Raw genomic sequence first — 24,283 nt, 5'->3', positions numbered from 1 at the left:
GCATACAAAGACTTATCAAATATTTACAAGTTATCTGATCCACGTGTCCCTTTTCGACTGGTCCACGTATATTGGGCGAATTCAGGGGCAAAATATATTATATTAGAATTATTTTCGAGTACATATAATATTTATACATGTACTATAATTTGAAATAAAATTATTAATTCTACATAATTAAATTTATAAAATATATGTATATATTTTTTTAAGATGTAATTATTCTTATATAGAGGTATATTTTATTAATACGGGACTTAAAAAATGTATAACTAATTACAATATAGAGGTTATTCTTATTTATAACTGGCCCAAATTGGGATTTCATATTTTTATAACAAATTAGAGGTCATTCTTGAATAGAGTATTCTTAAATAGAGGTTCTATTGAAAATTTTTAATAAAATATAATATGAGAATATTTTTTATTAATGAATACAAAAAAAAAAGTATTTTTCAACTTATCTCCAATTAAAAAGTATTATCACGCAAGTCTGTAGTATTTTGGTGTAAAAAAATGTGTGAACATATTCTAAAAAAAAAATTAAATAAATAATATAATAGGTTAAGAAAATATAATTTAAAAAAAAGAAGAAAATATATAAAATATTGAACTACTTTATAAAAGGAATAACAAAACTATATTAATACAACCAAAAGAAAATATAAATCTTAACGGCATTGCCAACTGTAAAATCAAAAGTATTTAGACATGTGGAACACATTTCTAAATTTAACGAGCATCAAAAACCAAAAACCCAAAAAATAAAAATGAAAAACGATATGGAATAGCAGTGAATGACAAGAGTGAAAAACTAATGAGACCTCACGAAAGCATGGGGAAACAGTCTTGGCAGAATTGTATATTTGGCTTTTATAATCAGTGCATACAATCCATAACAAGGTATGTGAATCAAAGCCAAGCAAAAATACCTGTTCAATATTCAAACAAATAATTGCTTTAGATTCCTTATTCCCACACACCACATAAATAAATAAATAAATAAAACAATTAATATGAGTTTTGAGGAGTTTACCACAAAGGAGCCCATGGTGTATCGAGCTCAAGAAAAGGATATGGCCACCTAAAAGACACCAAAAACTATATGATGACCAAATCATATAATTAATCAAAATGAGTCAAAAATATGTAAAGTTTTGGTTGGTGGTACCATGAAAAGCCACAGGCGTGGATGATCCACTGGAAAATGACATACACACAACTCCAAAGGACAAAATAGGCCAGCCGAAACCAAGGAAATGGCTGAAGAGACCAAGAGATTAGATAGTTAGTATATACATAGACCATTAATTGAGGCTATGAGTTATGTTATTAATATTTCTCTAATTAATTGGCAAATCTAGCTAGGCATAAGAAAAGAGATGGTATAATAATACTACTTACAAGGATATTCAGTATGGTGTCTACCAGAAGAAAAAATGCATTCAAAGTATGCATGCAACCCATCAACTGCCAAGTATAAAGATCAGTCAGTTATATACATATAAAATATATATACACATTATACATATATATTTGTAAGGATAGCTAACTAAAAAGAAATACAGCATAAACAAGAAGCTTCCAAATTTATCATTTTTATATACATTAAAGGAAAAAAAAAACCACTCAAATTTAAAAAGTTATGTATGAAGGCTTATCTCAGGGCTGGCTCTCTTTATAAAGATTTAAATATATATATATATTTATATGTCTGATGTATCTATATGTATATAGTTCTTAAATTGTAGAGTGTAGGTCTCACCAAAGTTAGTCCAAGATGTGAATTCGATTCAAATGGAAGAATGATACACCAAAATACAATATCTGTGAGAATAACAGCACCTGCACAAGTCTGCATGTTGTATGTAATTATAAGGTAATGATAAGATCAAGCATTATTAGCTCAGGATTGTACTATGTATAAATATATAAATATAGAATATTATTGAGTCCCAACAAATCAACTTACCTGGAAAGCTATTTGCATTATATAGCCCCAAAACCCAGCTCTTTCATGAATCTCTTGTTGAGCCTTATTATTGTGCCTTTGCATCATTTCACCCTTTAATTCTTCTGCCTTTTCTTCTAAATCACTTTGGCCAGGATGCTTTGATAACAGCCAACATCCATATGCAGATACAATGCTCCCTATCTACATTAAATCAACAATTTTTTTTTTTTTTGTGTATTGAACATTAAATCTTTTAGAGCACATATGATAAAGGGAGTAATATTATGAGTAAGTTTAAAGTGTTAAACATACCGCAAAATAGATGATAACTAATGTAAAAGTCCACCTGCAAATAAATTTTGTATTAGGCTATGCCATGAATTATAAACTCAAGAAATAAAATAATGATAATAATCATTATTAATATGTCTCATATTTATAAGGTTCTTTTCTCACCATAGTCTAATGTGTTGATATTATCTCGGCACCATCTAACTAGTTTTTTTTTTCTTAAAAAAAAAAAAAAATCTAACTTCTGTGTTATTTGCTCCATTTACTCTGTTTTTAATAAAAATAATAAAATGATAAACAGAGTTAACAAGAACTAATTTGAGCACATTTGTTTTCCTCATAAACTAAGTGGCTGTGACAGTTGACAAAACAATGACCATACAAACAATATATGAGTTTCACATAGAATAGAATTAAAAATCCTTAAAGAAGAGGAAAGAAGAATAAAATTGGAAACTTTCATAAATATGTCTTGTTCAAAAGTAAGAATTTCAAATGTAATGGAGTTAACCATTAATATATTTATAAGAATATGGACCATCTTATTTATTGGCAATTCTGATTTCACTCCTGTAATCACCGGAAGCGTATAATCATTAATTATACGTCAAAGCAAGCACAATTATGCCTCATGAGTACAAAGAGAGAGAGAGAGAGAGAGAGAGAGAGAGAGAGAGAGAGAGAGAGAGAGAGAGAGAGAGAGAGAGAGAGAGAGAGAGAGAGAGAGAGAGAGAGAATTTACTCTGTATAGTAGACAAAAATGGTGGCATCCCACTCAACAACGTCCCAACCCAAGAATGCAGCCATAATAAGAAAAGAGAGAGAACGAGTGAGCAAGAGCCAACCAGGGTGCACTCCTTTCCAGCAGCTGGTCCATAACTGGGAACTCCCAACATGACCCCTCGGCAGTGCACCAGCCGCAAACACCACCTGACTACTGGGCTGAGCCACTAGGAGGCCGTCGTAAATAGTGCTGTCGTCGAGCCTGGAAGACGAGCCTTCTCTTCTCCAAATTACCCATAAGGCACCGCAAAAGGAAGCAGCTACAATGCCAAAGCAAACGAAGTCATACCAATATACTTGCAGTCCCATATGTCAGTCAATTAACCGCTGTTGTCGTTGTTAATCGTGAACTCCACGTCTTCAGTGTAGTGATGTGGAGAAGAGAAGGACGACCCGAGTCTCTAAATTCAGAAATGAAGAAAGGGTTTCCAGAGATTTGGATCATTTTGGGAGAAAATGTATGTTGGACTAGCTTTGTTTGGTTTGGGAGCTACGAGTTTTGGTTGATGGTTTGATATGGACTAGTAGCTTTGACTGTCTGGTCAATTGCTCTTGTTGACCATTCTTTTTCTTCAATTATTTTTTTTTGTTTTTGTGAAGTTTCTACAAAGTCGTTAAATAGCTTCATTGAAAAATTAATATTTAAATGAAATAACGATGGACACTCATTTTATTTGTATTTGTTACTGTCGAGTTTTGTTATGCTATGCATTAATTGTTTTGTTAATTAAGAATTGAATTTCATATAACTTAACATAATAATTTTATAAAAAAATATCCCTAACAAATCATAAAGTATAATTTCTAGATAGTGCTAAGCTAAGGACCTCAATGCGGAATAGAAATACTCTTTTATTAAGTTGGTATAATTTTCATAGTACATCAAAACTTGACTGATCCAAAAGTGTTGAAAAATTGTTCTTTTGCAGAGATGGAGATTTAGAATTCTACCTGAGATACATGTTTTTTTTATCATTACATGAATTAATTAAAGGGAATTGTTAAGTTGGTATTGTTTAGTTCTTAATTAGTTTAAATGATTTCTCATTGGATAGTCAAGCAAAATATATGGATATGGTGATATCAATGGAGGTTTTTTTTACTTGATCTGCATATAAATTTGTAGAATTTACATTTATTATGAGACTAGAGTCATATTAGTGCAATGCACGCATGCTTTGTCATATATTTAATTTTATTTAAGTATTTTAATAAAATATTTTTATTACATATTTTATTAGTTATATGTAATTTAATTAAATAAACCTTGTGATATTAAAAAAAGTTATTTAATACAATGTTTGAAATGAAAATATAAAAGTATTTTTATAAATGAAAAAATATTAATACTATCTTGAACCGTTTATAAAAGTTACTGAATAGAATTTTTATTTTGTAAAATAATAAATTGTAACCTATATTTTTTAAAATAGTATAAAGTAGTATATGAATTCAAATTTTGATAATGTTTTTTAATATAACCAACTTGAAGACCATTGGGTAGGTTATTATTAACTTTTATTTTGACAAAAAAAAAAAAATCAATTCATGGTACTATTTTATACCATTTTGAAAAATACAAGGCACAATTTGTTATTTAACAAAATAGATGGTCCAATAAATTTTTTTTGCAAAATACAGGATCCAAAATAAAATTTAAGTTAAATACCATTCTAGACCCTGTGTTTTGTAAAAATTACCAATTAGACCCTCTTTTTTGTTAAATGACAAAATGGATCCTATATTTTTCAAAATGGTAAAATTAAATAGGACTCTGAGCTCAATTTTCAACAATTTTACTTTTTAATATAACTAACTTTAAGACAATTTCTAACATAAACTGATACAGAAAATGTAACCAGTTTTGTCATAACATCTCTAGATTGGATTATTATTAAATTTTATTTTGATAAAAAATCAGTTCAGGGTCCTATTTGTACAATTTTAGAAAATACAGGATCCATTTTGTCATTTAACAAAACAGATGGTCCAAATTGGTAACTTTTGCAAAACACAGGGTTTAAAATGGTATTTGTTAACGCAGATTTTCGTTAACGAATAATGAGTATTTTTCGTAATAAATTAAACACATATATATATATAAGAAAATTAATAAGTATAATAATGACACCAAATATTTTACGTGGTTTTACAGTTAAATCTGCATACTTCACGAGTCTATCTTATTCAAGATATTTCTGGATATTTAATACAGTATTACAATTAATAATCTTTTTCTCTCCCAGATTTTCCGTCCATTTTTCTGTAGAATCTGCCCCTATTTATAGGAATATAGGTTGGCAGTTATTTACATTTAGATTTGAATTACATAACCGTTTCATGAAACGTAGGCTTTGATCACATTTCATGTAAACACGTGTAGATAAGAATTGATAACCGTATAACTGCTTATCATTCCTATCTTCAAGGCGGTTAACACTAACGTGGGTAGAGGCATCTCGCTTTGCCTATAGATGACTAATAATAACTTGATTTAATCATATGCCTTCCAGCTATGTTATGAGCTCCAGTGTTCCGAGCAAACTTAAGAACTGTTCTTTGACCATAAGGCCTCGCAGACTGGACAATCATGTCCTACACGTTTCAAAGTTGTTAAACTTAGTTATTATAATGTGGAATATACACTAAGTGTTTCAAGAGCTAATTCGTCTCGTCAATATTTCCTTATATGTAGCGAGGTGGATATCTCGCTGTACATTACCCGTAGTTTCCTCAGGACTGTTCCCTCCGAGGTAAGATGGTCTCCTGTCAATACAGAAATTAATAGTTTGTGTATACTTATCTCGCTTAAGACCATACAGTCATTGAGTTATGAATATACTCTATTAGTTCTATATTTAATGAGTTATTTCATTTTGCATTAAATGATATAATCGTCATTATATCTGGTGGTTCATATTCCACTTGGTTGACACGTATCACTCTTTGAAGTACAGTCAAATTTCGGGTATAACCGTATTTACCCTAAATTTACCCTAAAAAATATTATTTATGGTTAAAAATTAAATTTCTAAGTAATTATTAATTTATACGAATGAAATTGTAGTTATGTGAAATAAAATTTTCAAATGCATTATTTAATATAGATTTATACACAAAACTAAAAAATTAAAAGAACATGCTGCAAATACTAATAGGTAGAGTTTAATGAAGAATTCACAAATTATAAGGATAGATCCAGCCTTTTTATTACGAGAGGACGGCACAATGTTGTAACCCATTGCACGGTCCATCCTTGCAAATTGAACAAGAGGAAAATGATAAATTCTTAACTAATTCATATAACAGAGCTATTATTTCACATATAATTGAAATATAAATAACATAGACATCTACTCAATGAGTCATGGCTATTCTGTTATTATATACAAAAAGAAAAATAATAATAATAATAATAAAGGAAGAGAGAAGAAGGTAAGAGCCTAAAATTTATATATAGAAAAGAAAAGTAGATCCTATATGATCCTACTATTAAATCAACAAATAACAAGCTACATTCACCTAGATAATTCTAAAGTGTGAGCCTTACAAGTTACGATGCTAGTATAAATGCTCAATAGACTAGAGTTATTGAAGATGTTGTTGAACGCAGAAAATGACTGCATCTGTTGGTAAATAGTGCACTTTATAAGGAAATCAAAGAAAGTGATATTATGGTGATATTATATTGTCAATAAATAACATTTAAATTGTAAAACTAAAACATGATAAATTATTTAACAAAAGAAAGAAACTGGGAGACTAAGGAAAATTACTCCATCTTAAATACATCCCCTTTTGGCCACTGAGAGAATGAACGCACTCCACCCATAAGCAATTGTAAAGTCAAAGTTTGTTTAAGCATAATTATAAGTAATATTGCCTTTACATCTTTATTTCCAATGTACACATGGAGAACAGTCAGAAAGATAGCTTGTTTTGTTAGAACCTAATAGAAATAAGTTTCTTAATACTTGTTTTCCTTGCGACTTAACTTTATGGAAATAAGTTTCTTTAAAAGAGTACTTGTTTCTGCCTATTGCTTTTTGCAAAGTGTTTCAAAATTTTAGTAAAGAAAGATGTGGCATCGGTGACCTCTTCGGACAATGCATCCCTAAAAGCATTAGGTATGCCACACTTGATGATCATAAGACTCATGCGGTTTGAACGGTCCCACTTCTCAAAAATCCTCCTTTGCTCGAAAGTACTAGTATCCATAAGAAAAGCAGGTCTATCCATCCTTAAGGCAAGATCAAGATCTATGCAGCCAAAAATAATAAAAATATTCTCCTTCTAGTCCTTATAGTTATTACCATTAAGGCCTGTACTGAATTAAGATTAGCAAATATAGATACAAAAGCAACTTGTCAAAATGGAACTATACAATTATATAAATAACATGCTCATAAAAAAATTTAAATAAAACAATAAATTCAAAAAATGGTTAATTCCATCTCAAGATACAAAATATATCATTAATATCAAGTCTTTGAATAGTAATATTAACTATAGGTGTTGGATAAATATCCATACTAACTGTCTCATAAGGAAATACCTTAAACAAGTTACAAGGAATATAAAGCAAGATTTTTTACAAGCCTCAACAAACCATTATAACACTTGGAGTAGTCGATTCTGTTTCACAGACTAAAATCTTATAGGTCTTTACAATACAAGAAAATAAATAACAACATTCAAGACTCTAACAAACATCGACAACTCAAGCAAATCAAATAACAGTTTTATAACTATTTCTCAACTAGCTCATCTCAGCTCAACACATTAAATCACATACAACAACAACACTATAAAAGGAGTATCAAACTGCTCATTTGAAGTTAGCTTCGGTCTAACCCTTTTTGGGAGTTGTAGAAGCCATCTAGAGGAGAAATAATGCTCAGAAACATGAGAGAAAAATAAAGAGAGTTAGAGATATATGTTGTAAAGAAAACCAGAAAAATAGAGGGAAGAAAAGAGAAAAGGCTTTGAGATTACTTGCTGGTTTGTGGCAAGGAATCTCCAAAACCTTGTAACCGATAGTGGAGAATCAAGCTGCTTAGAGGGTCGCTTGACGGAGACGTACCTTTGGTTTTAGAGGGAACTCCAAAATCAATTATTGTGGTGTTTCTACTCTTATTTTTCCTTTCATTTTTTTCCTTTATTCTCTAACAAACAAAAATCAATTTAGATCTTTGTGGTTTTCTTGTGTATATTTTGGCTTGGCGTTACTGCAAGTGTGAAGGAAAGGGGTTGTATGCTCAAGACATAGCTTGGAGAATAATAGAGGCTAGGGTTTTAGCGAAGAGGAGAAGGAGAAGGAGAAGATGATTTTTGGCTACTAGGGTTTGAAGAGACAAGAAAGTGAGGCTGTAGGGTTTGCAGCAATATAAAGTGGTTTTTATACTACCTTTAAACGACAGTGTTTTGAGGAGGACCAAGGCTTGACCCACTTTGGGGTAGTTGGTGTAGGGTTACTTTGGGTATTGTGCATTTCCTATAGTGGTATCAGAGCTCGGTGAAGATTCAACAACACCTGGAAATAAAGTCAAGAAACAAGAAAGATCATCAAAACATTGAAGAAATCGAATCTGCGATTATCAAGAAATTAATAAACAAGAAAACTCTAGTCTAAAATATATCTTGTTACATTCTTACTTTTATTATCTTGTTCAATTTGATTAACATGAGTAATATTAGAGTGGATGTTGACAAGTTTGATTGATTAGGGGATTATAGGATTTGGAGGAAGAAGATTAGAGCTCTTCTTGCTCAAAACAAATTACTCAGGGTTCTTATTGAACCTATAGAATGGTCAGAAAATACTTCTAAATCAACACAAGAAGAATTACTTGAAACTGCAACTGGATTAATCATTTTTAACTTATCTGATTCTATTATCAAGTTAGTTGACAAAGAAGATACTCCACCAAAAATATAGAAAAAGCTTGAAGATCAGTTTCAAAAGAAATCTTTGATTAACAAGATCTTTCTTAAAGAAAGAATCTTTGGTTACAAGATGAGTACTAGCAAGACTCTTGATGAAAACATAGATGAATTTCTAAGGATACATATTGAATTAGAAAATTTTGGTGAAAATGAGGCATTAAGTGATGAGAATCAAGCCATTAAGTATATGGTAGGACAGAAATTACTCTAGATGAAGTAATTTCAGCCTTAAAGTCAAAGGACTAGAGATCAAAAATGAGAAACATGGAGGTTTTAATGGAGAAGTAAACTTCAGTAGAGGAAGACCAAATCAAAGAAAACCTTAACACTTCAAAAGTACAAGTCACAACGAGTTCACAACAAAGGAAAGAGTCACAACAAGGGAAGATCAAACTCAAAAGAACCACCTGATCCTACAAGATGCTACAACTATGGCAAGCCAAGACATTTCAAGAGAGATTGCTATTTTCTAAACGAAGGAAAACCAAATAAATATAAATGACAGGGAGAAAATTCTAACTCTAGACCTAATTTTCCTAAAAATAACCAAGCCAATTATGGTGATGGTTATGAAAGTGCTGATAATGGTGAAGTATATGTTACTGTATCATCTTTTAAAAATGGTTGGATTTTAGATTCAGATTGTACTTTTCATATGACTAATGACAAAAGTTACATGTTTGGTTCCAGGAAATCTAAAGGAGAAAAAGTGATCATACGGAACAATAAAACCTGTGAGATTAAAGGGTTGAGATCAATTACTCAACAAAAGATTTTTTACTCTTCTTGCTTGGAGGCTGTTTCTAGAAAGAAAAAAATAAAATGCAATTAGCAATTACTCAATATAATTTTATTTTATTTTAGCCCTTAGGGGATATTTGAGCTACTATTACCTTAATATTTACTCGAGAAGCTGAACTTGTTCGAACATGTCCAAGTCCAACACATTTGAGCACATCCAAGCTATATAGGTCCGAACATGCTCGAACATATCTGAAAAGATCCCAACAAAATTATTGTATCTGAGTCTTTTGCACCTTCATTCCTATGCTTTGGGAATCTCCTCTAAGTAACCCTTCTTTATCTTAGTGCAAAACAAAATAAAGGGATAAAGGTTTCAAAGACGATCATAACAAACAATAGTCTTATTGAGATTTTTTCTGAGGTAAGATTTCAGACATTTTCAAAGGCGGACAAATTCCATTTTGTTTCGGATGAAGTAGATCTTAAAGTGATAGAATTTAGATGTCTTTAAAAAAATTTATATGATAAAAAAAATATTTTTGTAAAAATCCATATTTTAGAACTATTTCTGTCCCATAAAACATTTAATACAACTAAATATATTTTAAACTGAAATTTATAAACTTGTGATAAAATTTTGCTAATATAAATGTTATATTTGGTGTTATTGTATAAAAATATTTTTATATATTTTAAATTGAAAATTTTCATGTCGGTACTTGGTCTACTTATTTCAAAAAAGTGAAAAAAAAAATTACATCAATAGAGTTGGATTACGTACACTATCTTGTTAATTAAAGAAAAAATTAAGGGGCACCTTAAGGTGTCAAATATTATAAGACGTGACAGATTGGTACATTTTAAAAGCGTGTCCTATATATTTTAATTTAATAAATAACATAAGAAATTACTAATCAATTATAAAATACCGCATCGTTATAGTGTTAGGCGTCTTAAGTTGCGAAATATCAATGTTCATAATAAAATAGTCACCTCTATCTGTAATCACAACACACTCTTGTTAATGATCCAAAGTAGCAACAAGAATAGCCCAGCTCTGTGTCCGGGTACTAATTACAATATCAATTCGTTCTTTGACAAAATACTCATATACTGCATTTATTAACCTCGATGTGTGGGTTTTCAGATCTCTTTTAAGGCGTAAGAAAATTTTAATAAAGGAATTGACTATATAGGCAGGCAGACAAGAAGATGGTGGCTTCACTTTCATAAGATTAAAAACATAAACAAATATGATAACACTCATGCAGATTACAAGGAAAATGCACATGGCCACTGCAGGTAACAATGTTTGACTTTTTGTTAATTAAAAAAGGAAAAACACAATTGCCAAAACAAACCACACAAAAAAAGATGGGCTCTTTGGCTTCTTCCTTGGCTCTATATCCTTTAACAAAGCCTTAGTTTCAGACAACAGTCGAGTAACTATGAGAAACCACAGTGAACCCTCCATCGATAACCAAGTTGTGTCCACTCACATAGGCTGATTCATCAGAAGCAAGAAACAGAGCAGCCTCTGCAACGTGCCTTGTCTTTAAAGTTATACCCTTCAAGTTAGCCAACGCAGAGCTATTAGCTTCAACTTCATGGGGTTCAAGATGGAAAGCTTTACAGGCCAGAGGTGTTCCCAATCCGAAAGGCGAAACGCTGTTCACTCTAATCCCATAAGCGCCAAGCTCACTACAAGCCGTTCTGACCAACCCCACAAGCGCATGTTTAGAGATCGTGTACGCGTGCGGCCCTGTTCCTCCAAGGGATGCAGACACGCTGCTGGTGCATATGAGGGAGCCACGGATGTTACGGGCGACCATGGCACGAGCAGCGTGCTTGAACGTGGCTGCAACGCCGCGTACGTTGGTGGCCATTGTGTTGTCGAAGGCGTCAATGTCAAGGTCAAGAAATTTAGTCAGAGGGCCTATGATACCGGCGTTGCTAAACAGAACATCAAGGCTGCCATACTTTTCTAAGGCGTAGCTCACTGTTGCTTCGACTTGTTTCTCGTCTCTTACGTCGCAGTGGTGGTAGCTCACTCTCTCGGAGTCTATGGATTGAACCACCTCATGGCCAAGCTCGTCTTGGACATCGACAGCCACCACGGAAGCTCCATTGGCCACAAATAATCTGGTCGTTTCTTCGCCTATACCACTGGCTGCACCAGTCACAATAGCTACTTTTCCCTTCAACCTGAGATTTGCTCACAAAGATTATACTACAATTACTACACATTAAAAGCAGCAGAAAATAAAAATAAATGGTTGATGTTTATTTAGATAGATCGAATAAAAAAAAGGCTCACCTTAGAGTTGGATTATTGGACATTTTCTTTCGATGAGAAAAGCCCAAATTCACAAATTAATAATAAGGTCTCTCCTTGGATCTGCTACCTGTTTTATAATACCTTATGTTTATGGTGGTTAACATTATATATATAGTTATTATTGTTATATAGTTAAAGTATTATACCTTTTCTAAGTTTTTACATGTGAAGAGAGTTTAATTTTTGACGTTATAGATGTATAATGTTTTTTTATCTAATATAGATGTATAATGTTAATTTCTATGTGTCCTGCTTCCAAATCTTTCATTGAAAGGCTAGCCTCCGCCGGCAACATTTATTGTTAGCTATATATACATACAGTGTAGAAATTTTATAATGGTACTTTGCAAAGTAATTATAATAAAAATGCTATTTTGCTAAATACTCCATATGTTTTATGGCCTGGCCCCACACGAAAATTCATTTCTCTTTGTTTAATAATAAGATCTAAATTCGTGAAACCATGAATACACTTTAATTGAGTTAACCATTGCACCTCCTCAAAGGTTTTGAATCTTTGACCTTGAAAATACAGAAAAGTATTAAAGTTTAATGCATCAAAATTTGATGATTGTCATTGAATAGTGATTAATTAGTTCAACATTTTAAGCAACATACATGAACAGTGTGTTAATATTTGCTTACTAAATTTAGCACATTCCAATCTTCTCAACTTTGTCTAAAAAGAAAAAGCAGTTGGCTTTTTGTTGCGTGGGAGTATAGTGCTTACATAAATAAGTGAGCGCAGGATCCGATGCCCATGTATATATAAATATCCCATCATATCATATCATAGCATCATATAGGCTCTATAGGCTGCGGTGCTCGAGCAGCATTTTGTGAAATCTCCACTCTCCAATGCTGGACATTAAAGAAAAGCTTTCTATATATGTAGAGACGTTTTTGTCATTTATCTACGAATAATGATTAGTAACACTTGATGATTGAGCTCACTAACGATATTAGCCTAAGAGAGTAATTCTTTATATACACATCTTATTTCCAACATCTTCCAATCCTACCAAACATCATTTTGATTCAAAACTCTCGCGGAGCAGAATCCATTCCTGCTGTAGATGTAGTCTTCTACTAGGGAGGGACCCCTACTCGAAAGTTAGCCTCAAAGTAGTTATTTCTCATATTTTTATCACGCATACATTCCTAAGGAGTCCCATATCATAATGAATCTAATCCCATATTACAACTTCTAGGATACTTTGGATGGTTTTAAGGTGGATTATTTTGGATCCTCAGTAGCCCTGTACCTGTTCTGTCTCTCGATAAATTCTCATTTCCAAAGTTCAATTTAGGGTCAACACTACAACGTGGGCCAACTTGAAAGAATTTAAATGGGCTTAAGCCCAACTACAATTTCATATTGGAGAATTTTCACATATACTACATATTTGTGGTTTTTTCTTAAATACTTAGTTTTTTCTTTTACGTATTTTTTACTTATCCACTGTTCTATTTTTTATCCTTTTAAAAATACGACCTAATGATTTTTTTTTTTTTTTTTAACTATTCCACCTAATGTTTAAAATTATACTATTTTGGAAGTTCTTTATTTTCAAAAGTATGATGTTAAAAATAGAGAAAATAAAGGCAAAATGTTTTTGGAAAAATCTCAACTCAATTAATGAGAGTTTAAGAAAAATCTATTTGTAGGCAAGGTCAAAGACCAAATACAATAGAGGAGCCAAAGGCTCATTTACTGTAAAACAATTCTAAGAGAAAAGGAAATCTCTCGTACTTCTCATGATTGTCTCATCATTACAATTATAACGGTAATATCTACTTAGGGATCAATAATATTGGTTGCCAACTAACAATGAGCCACCTGTCCAATGCAGGACTACACTAAACCAGCACAAGAAAACAGAAGAAAAAAGGCTCATTTCTTCACATCCTCTCTCAAATGCAGGGGTGAGTTTATCACTCCAAGTTTGTCTATTATGAAATAGAATCTTGAACTTGACAATCCCTTTGCTTAGATGAAGGTATATATCTTATGTCTAGCTCTTTGTTCAAGACTTTGTCACGAATGAAATGGATGTCAACTTCGATGTATTTGGTTCTGGCATGGAAAACAGGGTTGGAAGCCAAAGCATTTGCTCCCACATTGTCGCACCAAGTAATAGTTGTATGTGTTTGAAAATCACGCTCTTTGAGAAGAGATTCATTGAAAAAAAAAATTCTGCTGCAACATGAGCCAAAGCACGATATTCTAACTCTGTGCTTGACCTTGCAACTACAGGTTGCTTCTTGGATGACCATGACACCAAGGTGTTGCCAAAATAAACACAATAACCTGCTATGGATCTCCTATCATCTAGGCAACATGCCCAATCAACATCAGGATACCTAGTGATATATAGTGGCTCATCACAACTAATGTGGAGACCCTTATGCATGGTTCCTTTCAAGTATCTCAAGACTCTCTTTGCACCACTCAAATGAACAATTGTTGGGGCCTTTAGGAACTGCTAAGCTTGTTGACAGCATAGGAGATGTTTGGTCGTATGTGAGATAGATATTGTAGACCATCAATTATGCTTTTATAGGTTGCAGGATTAGACAGTAACTCACCATCTATTAAAGACATTGGTTTCCCTGTTGTGGCAGGTGTTGGACATGGCTTTAGGTTGGTGAAGTTAGCTGTTCGAATGAGGTCCTCAATGTACTTAGTTTGTCTCAAGTAGAACCCTGCCTCATCTCTAAAAAGCTCTATTCCCAAGAAGTAATGTAAAGAGCCAAGATCTTTGATAGTAAATTTTTTGTTCAGTTCAGTAAGGAAGCCCTTTAATTTGTTGTTGTTATTTCTGTTGGATCTTATTTTACTAGGATCTAGATTTACTAACATGTATGTTGATTATAGGACTATAATCTAACATCCTAAATATTAATTTCCTAAAATAATGAAATAAACACATACAAAGTTATAGAAGACCTTACATTGGTGGCAGCAGAATATAATGACTCATTCCATTCAGATCTCTAACCCTTGTTCGTTTCTGTGGTAGAGTATTACCATCCTGGATCTCCTTTAAGTGATGAAATTCTTCACAATCTTCCATACTATATTTGAGTATTAACTTGAAATGTGTGGGCAAGTACTCTCTTCACTATAGGGTTCGAATTAAAGAGGGGATAAGAGAAGGGATTTTGAAAATTAATAGGAGCCTCTCTTATTTTGTCTGACAAAGTGAAATTGAGTTATCAACTTCTGATAATAAGAGCCTATAATTATCTATTTATATGATGTCTATTAGGGTTAGGTAAGAATTTAAATATATATTAAAAAAAAGATAAAATGGATTTAAAATTGAACCCTTGTGGTCGAACCCCTTGTAGGCCCTATGGGTTTCAATTTTTCCATTTTATTAAATAACTTATTTTTCTTTCTCAAATACTATATTTTAACTCTAACTTTATAAAGGCATATTTTAACTATTTAACAATTATAAATAATTATTAAATAAAATTATTATTTAACTTATTTATTAATTAGACCTTTCAAAGTCTCTTAATTAATAAACAAACCTTAAAATCTCTTTTCTTCTTAATTAGGCCCTTGCTTAATGAAAATTCATAAATAAGATATATTCTAATTAAAATTCTAATTGATTTTTAAAAACCAATTAACTGAGTCTACAAACCAATTATCTCAACTAATGTGGGGACCATGGGCCTATATAATCAAGCTCCCAATAAGTAGTTCAAAAATTTACTAAGTAAATTTTCTATCTTATTAATTCCTCCTAACTCCACTAAAGATTTAGAATCGCTCTCCTAATTATATAGAACGCTCTATATGTTCTAAATATATATACGTTGTTAATTATCTATTGTTTCAATCCAAATAATCAATGATCCTCTATTAATGATCTAGATCGAGTAGGGACAATTTTACTGTTCTACCCTTCAATGTATTTTATCCTTTAAACACTTAGCTCCTTGTAAATGATATTTCAGTAAACTAATATAATTATTAAAATGAGTACTCTACCATTTAATCTCGTTTAGCCAAGCTCAAAGGGAATCACCGTTTTACTTTTATGTACTCATAGAAGCTATAGATTTTGTATCTATGATTAGCACTCCCACTCAATTGTACTACCATATTCTCAAGATGTAAGTATTGAGAAGATCCATTTGGTCAACTTTAACGAAGAAGTCAAAGAACATAATAATACACTTGAACCAGAACCTAACAATCTCAGGATTGAGATCATTAATCTAAGATCAACTAAGTGATATTTACTTAGAAAGATATTACGATAAGTTTATGATATATTTTCTATGTGAATATCAGTCTAGTCCAATGTATAACAACACATCCAATACAAGCTTACTTTACCAATACCTTGGAAAAGATATACCACTATTTTAGTGTAAGTAAACCACATTGTTGATTATTATATCAGTGTAAATCTTATGTACTGATAAATCATGGGACTAATAGTTTAGTCACATAATCTTGATTACTTTTCACTGTGTAGACAACATAATGATCATGAATAACAATGTGATAAGGATTCAAAAGAATTTATATATCAAAAAAATTACCATGAAGCAAACATGTGAGCCAAGCATTATATTAAACAAGTAATAAAATAAATTTGTTCCTTTATTGATAAACAAAAACTTAAGATGACATTGAAATATAGTTTTAGTTAGGGCACAAAACCCAACAAACTCCCATTTGCACTAACATAAAACAATCAGTACGTTTCAATTAATCCTAGATTCTCTCTGTGCTTTTCAAATGCAGTCTCTGTCAATGTCTTGGTGAATGGGTCGGCTAGGTTATCTTCAGTATCAACCTTTTCTACCAGCACATCTCCTCTTGCCACATACTCTCTGATGATGTGGTATTTCCTCTTAATGTGCTTACTGCTCTTGTGGCTTCAAGGGTAGTTATTGTTGGCGATAGCATTAGTGTTGTCACAAAGTAACACTAGTGGTTTTTCCATGCCTTGAATAACACCATGCTCTGTGAAGAACTTTCTTAGCCAGACCAGTTCCTTAGTATGTATTCGGCCTCCATGGTAGAGTCAGATATTGCAGATTACTTGACACTTCTCCAAACATCTGCTACTCCCCCAAGAGTGATTACTATCCCATATGTAAACTTCCTGTGACTGTCAGTAGTCCTGTGATCTGTAAGGGGAAATACCGGGTAAACTGTGCAATCCCACATCGCCTGGGGAAGGTCAAGTGGGATGATTTTGACACTGTGTAGGTATGGGACTGCACAGTTGAAGAGAGCTTAAATGGATTGATTGGTACTACCTATATCAATAAGGTGCATCTTGTTTTTCGGTAGCCCATCACGAAAGAACTCCACAGTTAAGCGTGCTTGACCTGGGGCAATTTCAAGATGGGTGACCTCCTGGGAAGTTTTCCCAAGAAGCGTGCGAGTGAGGACAAATCACGCTGGAAACACTCGTGTTGGTCTGTAGGGTCAGTCATCAGTCCATGAAGCAGCTAGAGTGACGTACTCGTGTATAAGAGCCATTCATTCCGTGGGTGTGAGGGCCCAATGGAGGCTTGAAGCGGGACGTTACAAATGGTATCAGAGCCTGAACCCAGCCGGAAGTGTGGTCGACGAGGACGTCGGACCCCGTGAGGAGGGGGTGATTGTGACAGTCAGTAGTCCCGTGATCCGTAAGGGGAAATACCGGGTAAGCTGTGCAATCCCACATCGCTTGGGGAAGGTCTAGTGTGATGATTCTGAGGCTGTGTAGGTATGGGACTACATAGTTGAAGATAGCTTAAATGGATTGATTGGTGCTACCTATATCAACAAGGTGCATCTTGTTTTTCGGTAGCCCATCACGAAAGAACTCCACGGTTAAGCGTGCTTAGCCTGGAGTAATTTAAGGATGGGTGACCTCCTGGGAAGTTTTCCCAAGAAGCGTGCGAGTGAGGACAAAGCACGCTGAAAACACTCGTGTTGGTCTGTAGGACCAGTCATCAATCTAGGAAGCAGCCAGAGTGGCGTACTCGTGTATAAGAGCCATTCATTCCGTGGGTGTAAGGACCCAATGGAGGCTTGAAGCGGGGACGTTACAAATCCTCCTGGGAAGTTTTCCCAGGAAGCGTGCGAGTGAGGACAAAGCACGCTGGAAACACTCGTGTTGGTCTGTAGGGTCAGTCATCAGTCCATGAAGCAGCCAGAGTGACGTACTCGTGTATAAGAGCCATTCATTGCGTGGGTGTAAGGGCCCAATGGAGGCTTGAAGCGGGGACGTTACACTTCCTGTCATCAAGATAATCCTAGAAATCAAAGTCGGTATAGCCGAAGGGATTTAAAGCACCATCCTTGTAGACTAACACATAATTCCTTATCCTCTTTAAGTATTTCAAAATATGCTTAATTGTTGTCCAATGTTCTTTTCTTGGGTTTGACTGGTACCTGCTCACAATTCCTACTGCATAGTAAATTTCTGGTCTAATGCATAGCATAGCATACATTAGACTTCCAACTGCTGAAGCATAACGAAACTTTCTAATATCTTTTATCTCTTGGGGATAAGTGAGATATTGTTCCTTAGATAGTCGCAAGCCATGTCTAGAAGGCATGATTGCCTCTTTGGCATTGGTCATTGAGAAACGCTCTAGCACCTTATCAATGTAAGATGCTTATGAGAGAGCAAGTGATTTGTTCTTCTAGTATCTAATAATTTGGATTTTAAGAACATAATTAGCTTCACCCAAGTCTTTCATTTAGAATTGGGTGTTAAGCCATTCCTTTATGTCAATCATCTTCTTGACATTATTGCCAATGACTAGAATGTCATCAACATAAAGGACCAAGAATAATACCACTTAATTATCCTTGAGTTGGTAAATACAAGCTTTATCTTCATTTTGTGAAAGTCGTAGATTTTGATTATTTCATCAAAACTTTTATTCCAAGAGCGAGAAGTCTGCTTAAGTCCATAAATGGACCTATTTAGCATAACTTTCTCTTCTCATCCTGGAACTTTATAACCTTTTGGTTGCTCCACATAGATTGTCTCGTCAATAATTCTGTTAAGGAAAGTTATCTTGACATGCATTTGCCAAATCTCATAATCAAATGCATTTTCTATGGAGAGAGGTATTCTGATGGATTTGAGCATGGAAACTGGACTAAAAGTATGCTCATTGTCCACACCTTCTCTTTGGATATAACCCTTTGCTACAAGTCTAGCTTTAAAAGTTTTGACTTATCCATCATCACCTCTTTTCTTCTTCTAGACCCATTTACATCCAATTGGATGATAATCATCAGGTGTATCTACATATTCTTTGACTTTATTTTTCTTGACGGAATCCATTCTGAATCCATGCCGACTGACCATTACTTCTGTAACGCCCTCACTAACAGGCACGTTACCTGAGATGATTTAGAAACCATAATCCCCTAAACGGGATTACTAAACAGAAAAGCGCGTGAAATTTAAACTTTAAACAATAACAGAATAAAAATAAACACTTGTAATTACTTTAACCCAATAATCAAAGTTACATATTTCGGGATCCCAAAAATCTTTTACAAAATATTTATTACAAGTCTTTTCCCAATAGCCGACCTAGGCGGCAAAACAGCGTTACACTAGTAGACCCCAACCCACTTGGTCTAGAATGGCCCGAACATGTACATACATCGCTCAGCTCCTATACTCATGGCTGATTAGAGACAAATTTACCCTTTCCTGAACAGTAGAGCAACCGTGAGCCAAGCCCAACAAGACAGTATAAAAATAAAAATAACATACTTAACATATCACATAAGTATTACTGCCATTTCACCTTTTGTCTGTATGACACAGACCTGCGTGTTACGCTCACACACCTAATTACGTCTATGTGGCATAGACCCACGTGTTACGCTCACACGTCTATGTACAATAAGGCCTTAGAATAGTTCATCTTGGTCATGGTTACCGAGTCCAACCTGATTATGCCTTAAACACATAATCCTTGATTATCAATATATATACACAACACATAATTAATGGTGCCATCGTACTATTTGTCTATTTACTATAGACATGCGTGTTATGCTCACACGCCTATATATGTCTATGTGGCATAGACCTACGTGTTACTCTCACACGTCTATATACAGTAAGGTCTTAGTAGGGTTTACCTCAGTTTTGATTACCGAGTCTAACCTGGTTATGCCTTGCTCGCATAACCTGGCCTATTCATATATATATATATATACGTAATCCATACATTATGTTTTTTCGGTGGTTTATCCTGGTGGTATATACCAGGTCTAACCCAGTTATGTCTTATACACATAACTCTTAACAAACAAACGCGCATTCAATATATACCATAACATATAAAATCTTAGGGTAATAACCCTAACTTACATACTAAGTAATCACTCATGTATCACATTACAATATGCCCAAATAACATCTATTAAGAGTAATAACCCTAACTCATGTCTTCACTAGATTAACAATATTACTTTACAATATATCATCGCTTTTTTACCTTCATAATATTCTAGGGTAATAACCCTATATCGCATTAACATTTACTCACGGTAATAGTTTACTGAGTCTAGCTTAATTATGCCTTAGATGCATAATTCTTTATTCCCAAATATTATCATGGCATAACATCCAACATCTTTTAACTACTAGGGTGATAATCCTAGACCATATAACCGCTCATTTTAGGGTAATAACCCTAATCACGGTTCTTAATTAATCACAACTATAATATAAAACATGAGCGCCACCGCACATAGCTCGACGTGCAAACTACTATCTTATCTGATGTCCCGCAAACGTGGAGATTCCAAACCCCCGGGTGCTCTTGACCAAGTGTCGGTAATCCTAGCCACAATATCCGAGATTTACCAATATAAGGTTAATCCCTAATTCCACTTTCACATAATATAACATTTGGCATTTAAATCACATATATTCACATAGAGCTTGGAACGAGCTTTCCAACGATATAAAGAACTCCTAAAACAGAGTCCGGATCACAAAGCTATGAACATTCAAAAATTGCATTCGAATCTGCCCAGAAACAAGAGGGCGGGCCGCGGCACACCCACATGGGGCAACAGCACCTGGGTTCGCATCCCAAGCCACAAAAAACAAGGGTGGGCCGCGGCCACTGGGTTCCAAACCTAGAAAAATCCCCATTTCAGCTTCGAAAATTCAAGCTCAAACACACCATTCATGCTCAAATTTTTAATCAAACTCTCAAACCATAAATTAAAATTATCAATATACATACAGAAAGTTGAAACATAAGAACATGGCTCAAAATCTACAATATAAATCCTCAAAGTTTCAGATTTAAACAACATACATCCAAGGCTTTAAACTAAAGCAAGATTCACCAAGAACTCAACTTCAAGAACTTAGTACCTCTCCAAAATTCTCAGCTCACATATAATTAAAAATCACAGCTGCATAATAAAAACACAATAGAATCACCAAAGTTCTCTTAAAATACAATACAAGTCTAGAACATTAAGATTAAACTAATTTCCAACACACACACACACATGCATCACAAGGATCACCAAAACCCATTTTCAAGCTTTACTCAACTTCAATTTCAGCAATAGAAATTAGATTTAAAACAATAAAAAGTACCTCAAATTCCATCAAAGAACAATCCTCAACACCTCCAAGTTCCATTACAATCCAACACATCCCTACTAACTCTTCCCGAATGGCTGTGACAGACACATTACAATCCTCTATCGTATCACTGAGGGAGTCTTGTAATGCAACCTGCCCATTTTGTAGCACAGTGATAGTAGCCTGCATGTCTGTTGTTGCTTGTTCTAATGCCTTGATGCGATCCTCCATCTGATGCGCACCTGATGTTCCGGTAGCAACATCTCTCCTCTGGATCGCAGCTACTCTGACCAACAAGTTAGCATAGTCTTGAGCCAACGTGGCAACTTGTTGTTGTGTCGCTGTTGGCCCTGAGTTTTGATTGCTAGAGGTTAGATCCCTGACCCTCTCGTCCAGGCCATCTAATTCCCCTATGTGCTTCTCAAGCTCTTGAATTCTTTGGGTATTGCTCACCATTATGTCGTGTTACCAAGCTTCCCTTTCTCTTAGCTTTGATACCAACTGTCACCGGCATCCTATTTGGGCACTCCCAAATAGGTGGAATGTGCGGTACTTGCTAGCACACCGAGCTAGAAAGTCAGCCTAAACGCGCCTGCAGGCAAACAAGTTCAAAGGTTAGGCATGATGCATGTCTCGCACATGTTGAGTGCAAACAAGAAGCATGAGCAAGCAAACACAAAGCGTCCCCAAGGACCAAACTCACACAACCCACAAGCAAACATATAGACAAATGGCACACAATGGCCCAACAAAGGCAACAAACAGACATCACAAACACCATATAGAAGCATACACAAGAAACATGGATAAACATCGTTTTATTATTATATGGCCTTGATAGGGCAAGGGAGTACACAGTTGGGCCCCTATCATGCTGGTGATAAGGTGCTTCATAAGTCACCAGGTCACCCCCTTAAAGAGCTTATTGGGGTTTTAAGGGATTTTCAGGAACATATATGATTATAGCTCTCTATACATATTTGAGTGGAAATACAAAGAAAGAAAGCTAAACAGCAAAAGACTCCCCACCCCAATGAGGTGCTTGGTGCAAGACTTGACTAATGATGAAGTACCAAGGCATGCTCATGTTACAAAATGGCCCCATTGTGGGTGTGCCATGGGGCAGCATGCCACACGAGGCAGAGTTGATAACTGCTCGAAAATCAAAGGTCTGGTAGATTACTAACTACTTAATAGGAAAATTATGAGTAATGGAAAGACCAAAGGTACTTTGCATTTGAACAAAATATAATTATTTACATTGTGAATAAAAATGCAAGCAAACACAAATATATTAAGTTCGAATGAAAAAGTACAAGGCCTTTAAGATAAGTTGGTTTACAAACTTGTCTATACAAAAATGCCACTAGGGGCAAACCATTAAGCTATTTTTCTAAACAAAGACTACAAGGTTATTTATAGAGGACAGGAGAGCTCGAGAAAGATCGTCTACACGTAGCTCGAGAAAGATCGTCTACATACAAAAGGACTCGACCTCTACATAGACCTCATTCTCTGCAGTAGAAGACCTCCATTTTTTGCATCAGAAGATCCTGTTTCCTGTAGCAGAGATCTCATTCCCTGCGGCCGAGACCTCATTCCCAGCCTCAAGAAATTTATAAACATCAGTGATTGGCTAGTTTAGAGATTTTCTTATGCAAGCCTTGGTCTTGAGCCATTTGGGTTCTTTAGTAGAATCCATGACCTTACCAACTGGGATTACCTTCTTCTTGGATTCCTTGTCAGCCTGAAGAGGACCTCTGAACTTGCTCTCAAAATCTACGTCCATTCCTATAAAGACAAAGGTAAAAGATCAATGAAGCAACAATAGTAAAAAAAAATTACAAATTTAGATCAGACCACCATTCGTAGAGGATGATGCTTACCCTCGGAAATCTCTTGTGGGGATCGCCTGTAACGATCGACTATATCTCCTTGGTTTGGATTAATCGGAAGATCTTCAGTCTTAGAATCCTTCATTTCCAATTTAAACTGAGGTTTGAAGTTTTTGGGAACGTATGGAGAGGAAGAGCAGTTGGTATATTCTAGTGTTTCGAGTTTTGAGGGATAAGTTTCTGAGCTGGGATGGAACATCTTAGCAAGAGAATGACAATCCAATTTCTGGATGACACTCATCAAAAGCCAGGAGTGTATGGAACATGGTTAAACTAAGCCACCATTTTACACTCAAAACCCAGTAACAGGAAGGCCAAAGGTTGGGAAATCTAACGGTTGGGAATGAGGTAGAAGGTGAAAGGGCGGTTCATTAAGGCTAATAATGACCCTTGAAACCGTGGAGCCGTTAAAATTGGGAGCATGCGTGGTCTTAAAGAAAGGGATTATGACAGATATACCCTCTGTAAGCATTTAAAAAGTACTTTTTTATTAAAAAAAACTTTTTAAGGGGCAATTGTTATACCCAAAATTTGGCTACCATTTCAATAGATGACACGTGTCAAGTTAAGAAGAATATAGATCGAAGCGTGTAACGGTAATTACATTTAATGGAATAACTCATTAAATGCAGAAGAGATAGAGTATATTTGTAACTTGCTGACTTTAAGGTCCTATGCGAGATAAAGATATACAAACTGTTGCCTCATGTATTAATGA

General features: G+C 34.4%; 2 protein-coding genes across 2 annotated transcripts; both read right to left on the bottom strand.

Annotated features, from left to right (window-relative positions):
* Positions 1 to 597: 597 nt before the first annotated feature.
* Positions 598 to 3,493, bottom strand: LOC115711044 (uncharacterized). Its single transcript, XM_030639405.2, has 8 exons — positions 2,988 to 3,493; positions 2,267 to 2,300; positions 1,973 to 2,155; positions 1,766 to 1,855; positions 1,405 to 1,470; positions 1,172 to 1,263; positions 1,037 to 1,084; positions 598 to 932 (listed from the first exon to the last, which is right to left on the bottom strand). The coding sequence occupies exons 1-8, from the start codon at positions 3,335 to 3,337 to the stop codon at positions 815 to 817; spliced, it is 981 nt and encodes a 326-aa protein (XP_030495265.2). The 5' UTR covers positions 3,338 to 3,493; the 3' UTR covers positions 598 to 814.
* Positions 3,494 to 10,932: 7,439 nt separating this feature from the next.
* Positions 10,933 to 12,244, bottom strand: LOC115702471 (short-chain dehydrogenase reductase 3b-like). The gene is made up of 2 exons (XM_030629914.2): positions 12,036 to 12,244; positions 10,933 to 11,923 (listed from the first exon to the last, which is right to left on the bottom strand). Exons 1-2 carry the CDS (start codon positions 12,056 to 12,058, stop codon positions 11,146 to 11,148), a joined length of 801 nt encoding a protein of 266 aa, XP_030485774.1. The 5' UTR covers positions 12,059 to 12,244; the 3' UTR covers positions 10,933 to 11,145.
* Between the last annotated feature and the right edge of the window lie 12,039 nt (positions 12,245 to 24,283).

The sequence above is a fragment of the Cannabis sativa genome, chromosome X (assembly GCF_029168945.1).
Source record: "Cannabis sativa cultivar Pink pepper isolate KNU-18-1 chromosome X, ASM2916894v1, whole genome shotgun sequence".
Classification (NCBI taxonomy): domain Eukaryota; kingdom Viridiplantae; phylum Streptophyta; class Magnoliopsida; order Rosales; family Cannabaceae; genus Cannabis; species Cannabis sativa.
This window is presented reverse-complemented; position numbering and strand designations above follow the sequence as displayed.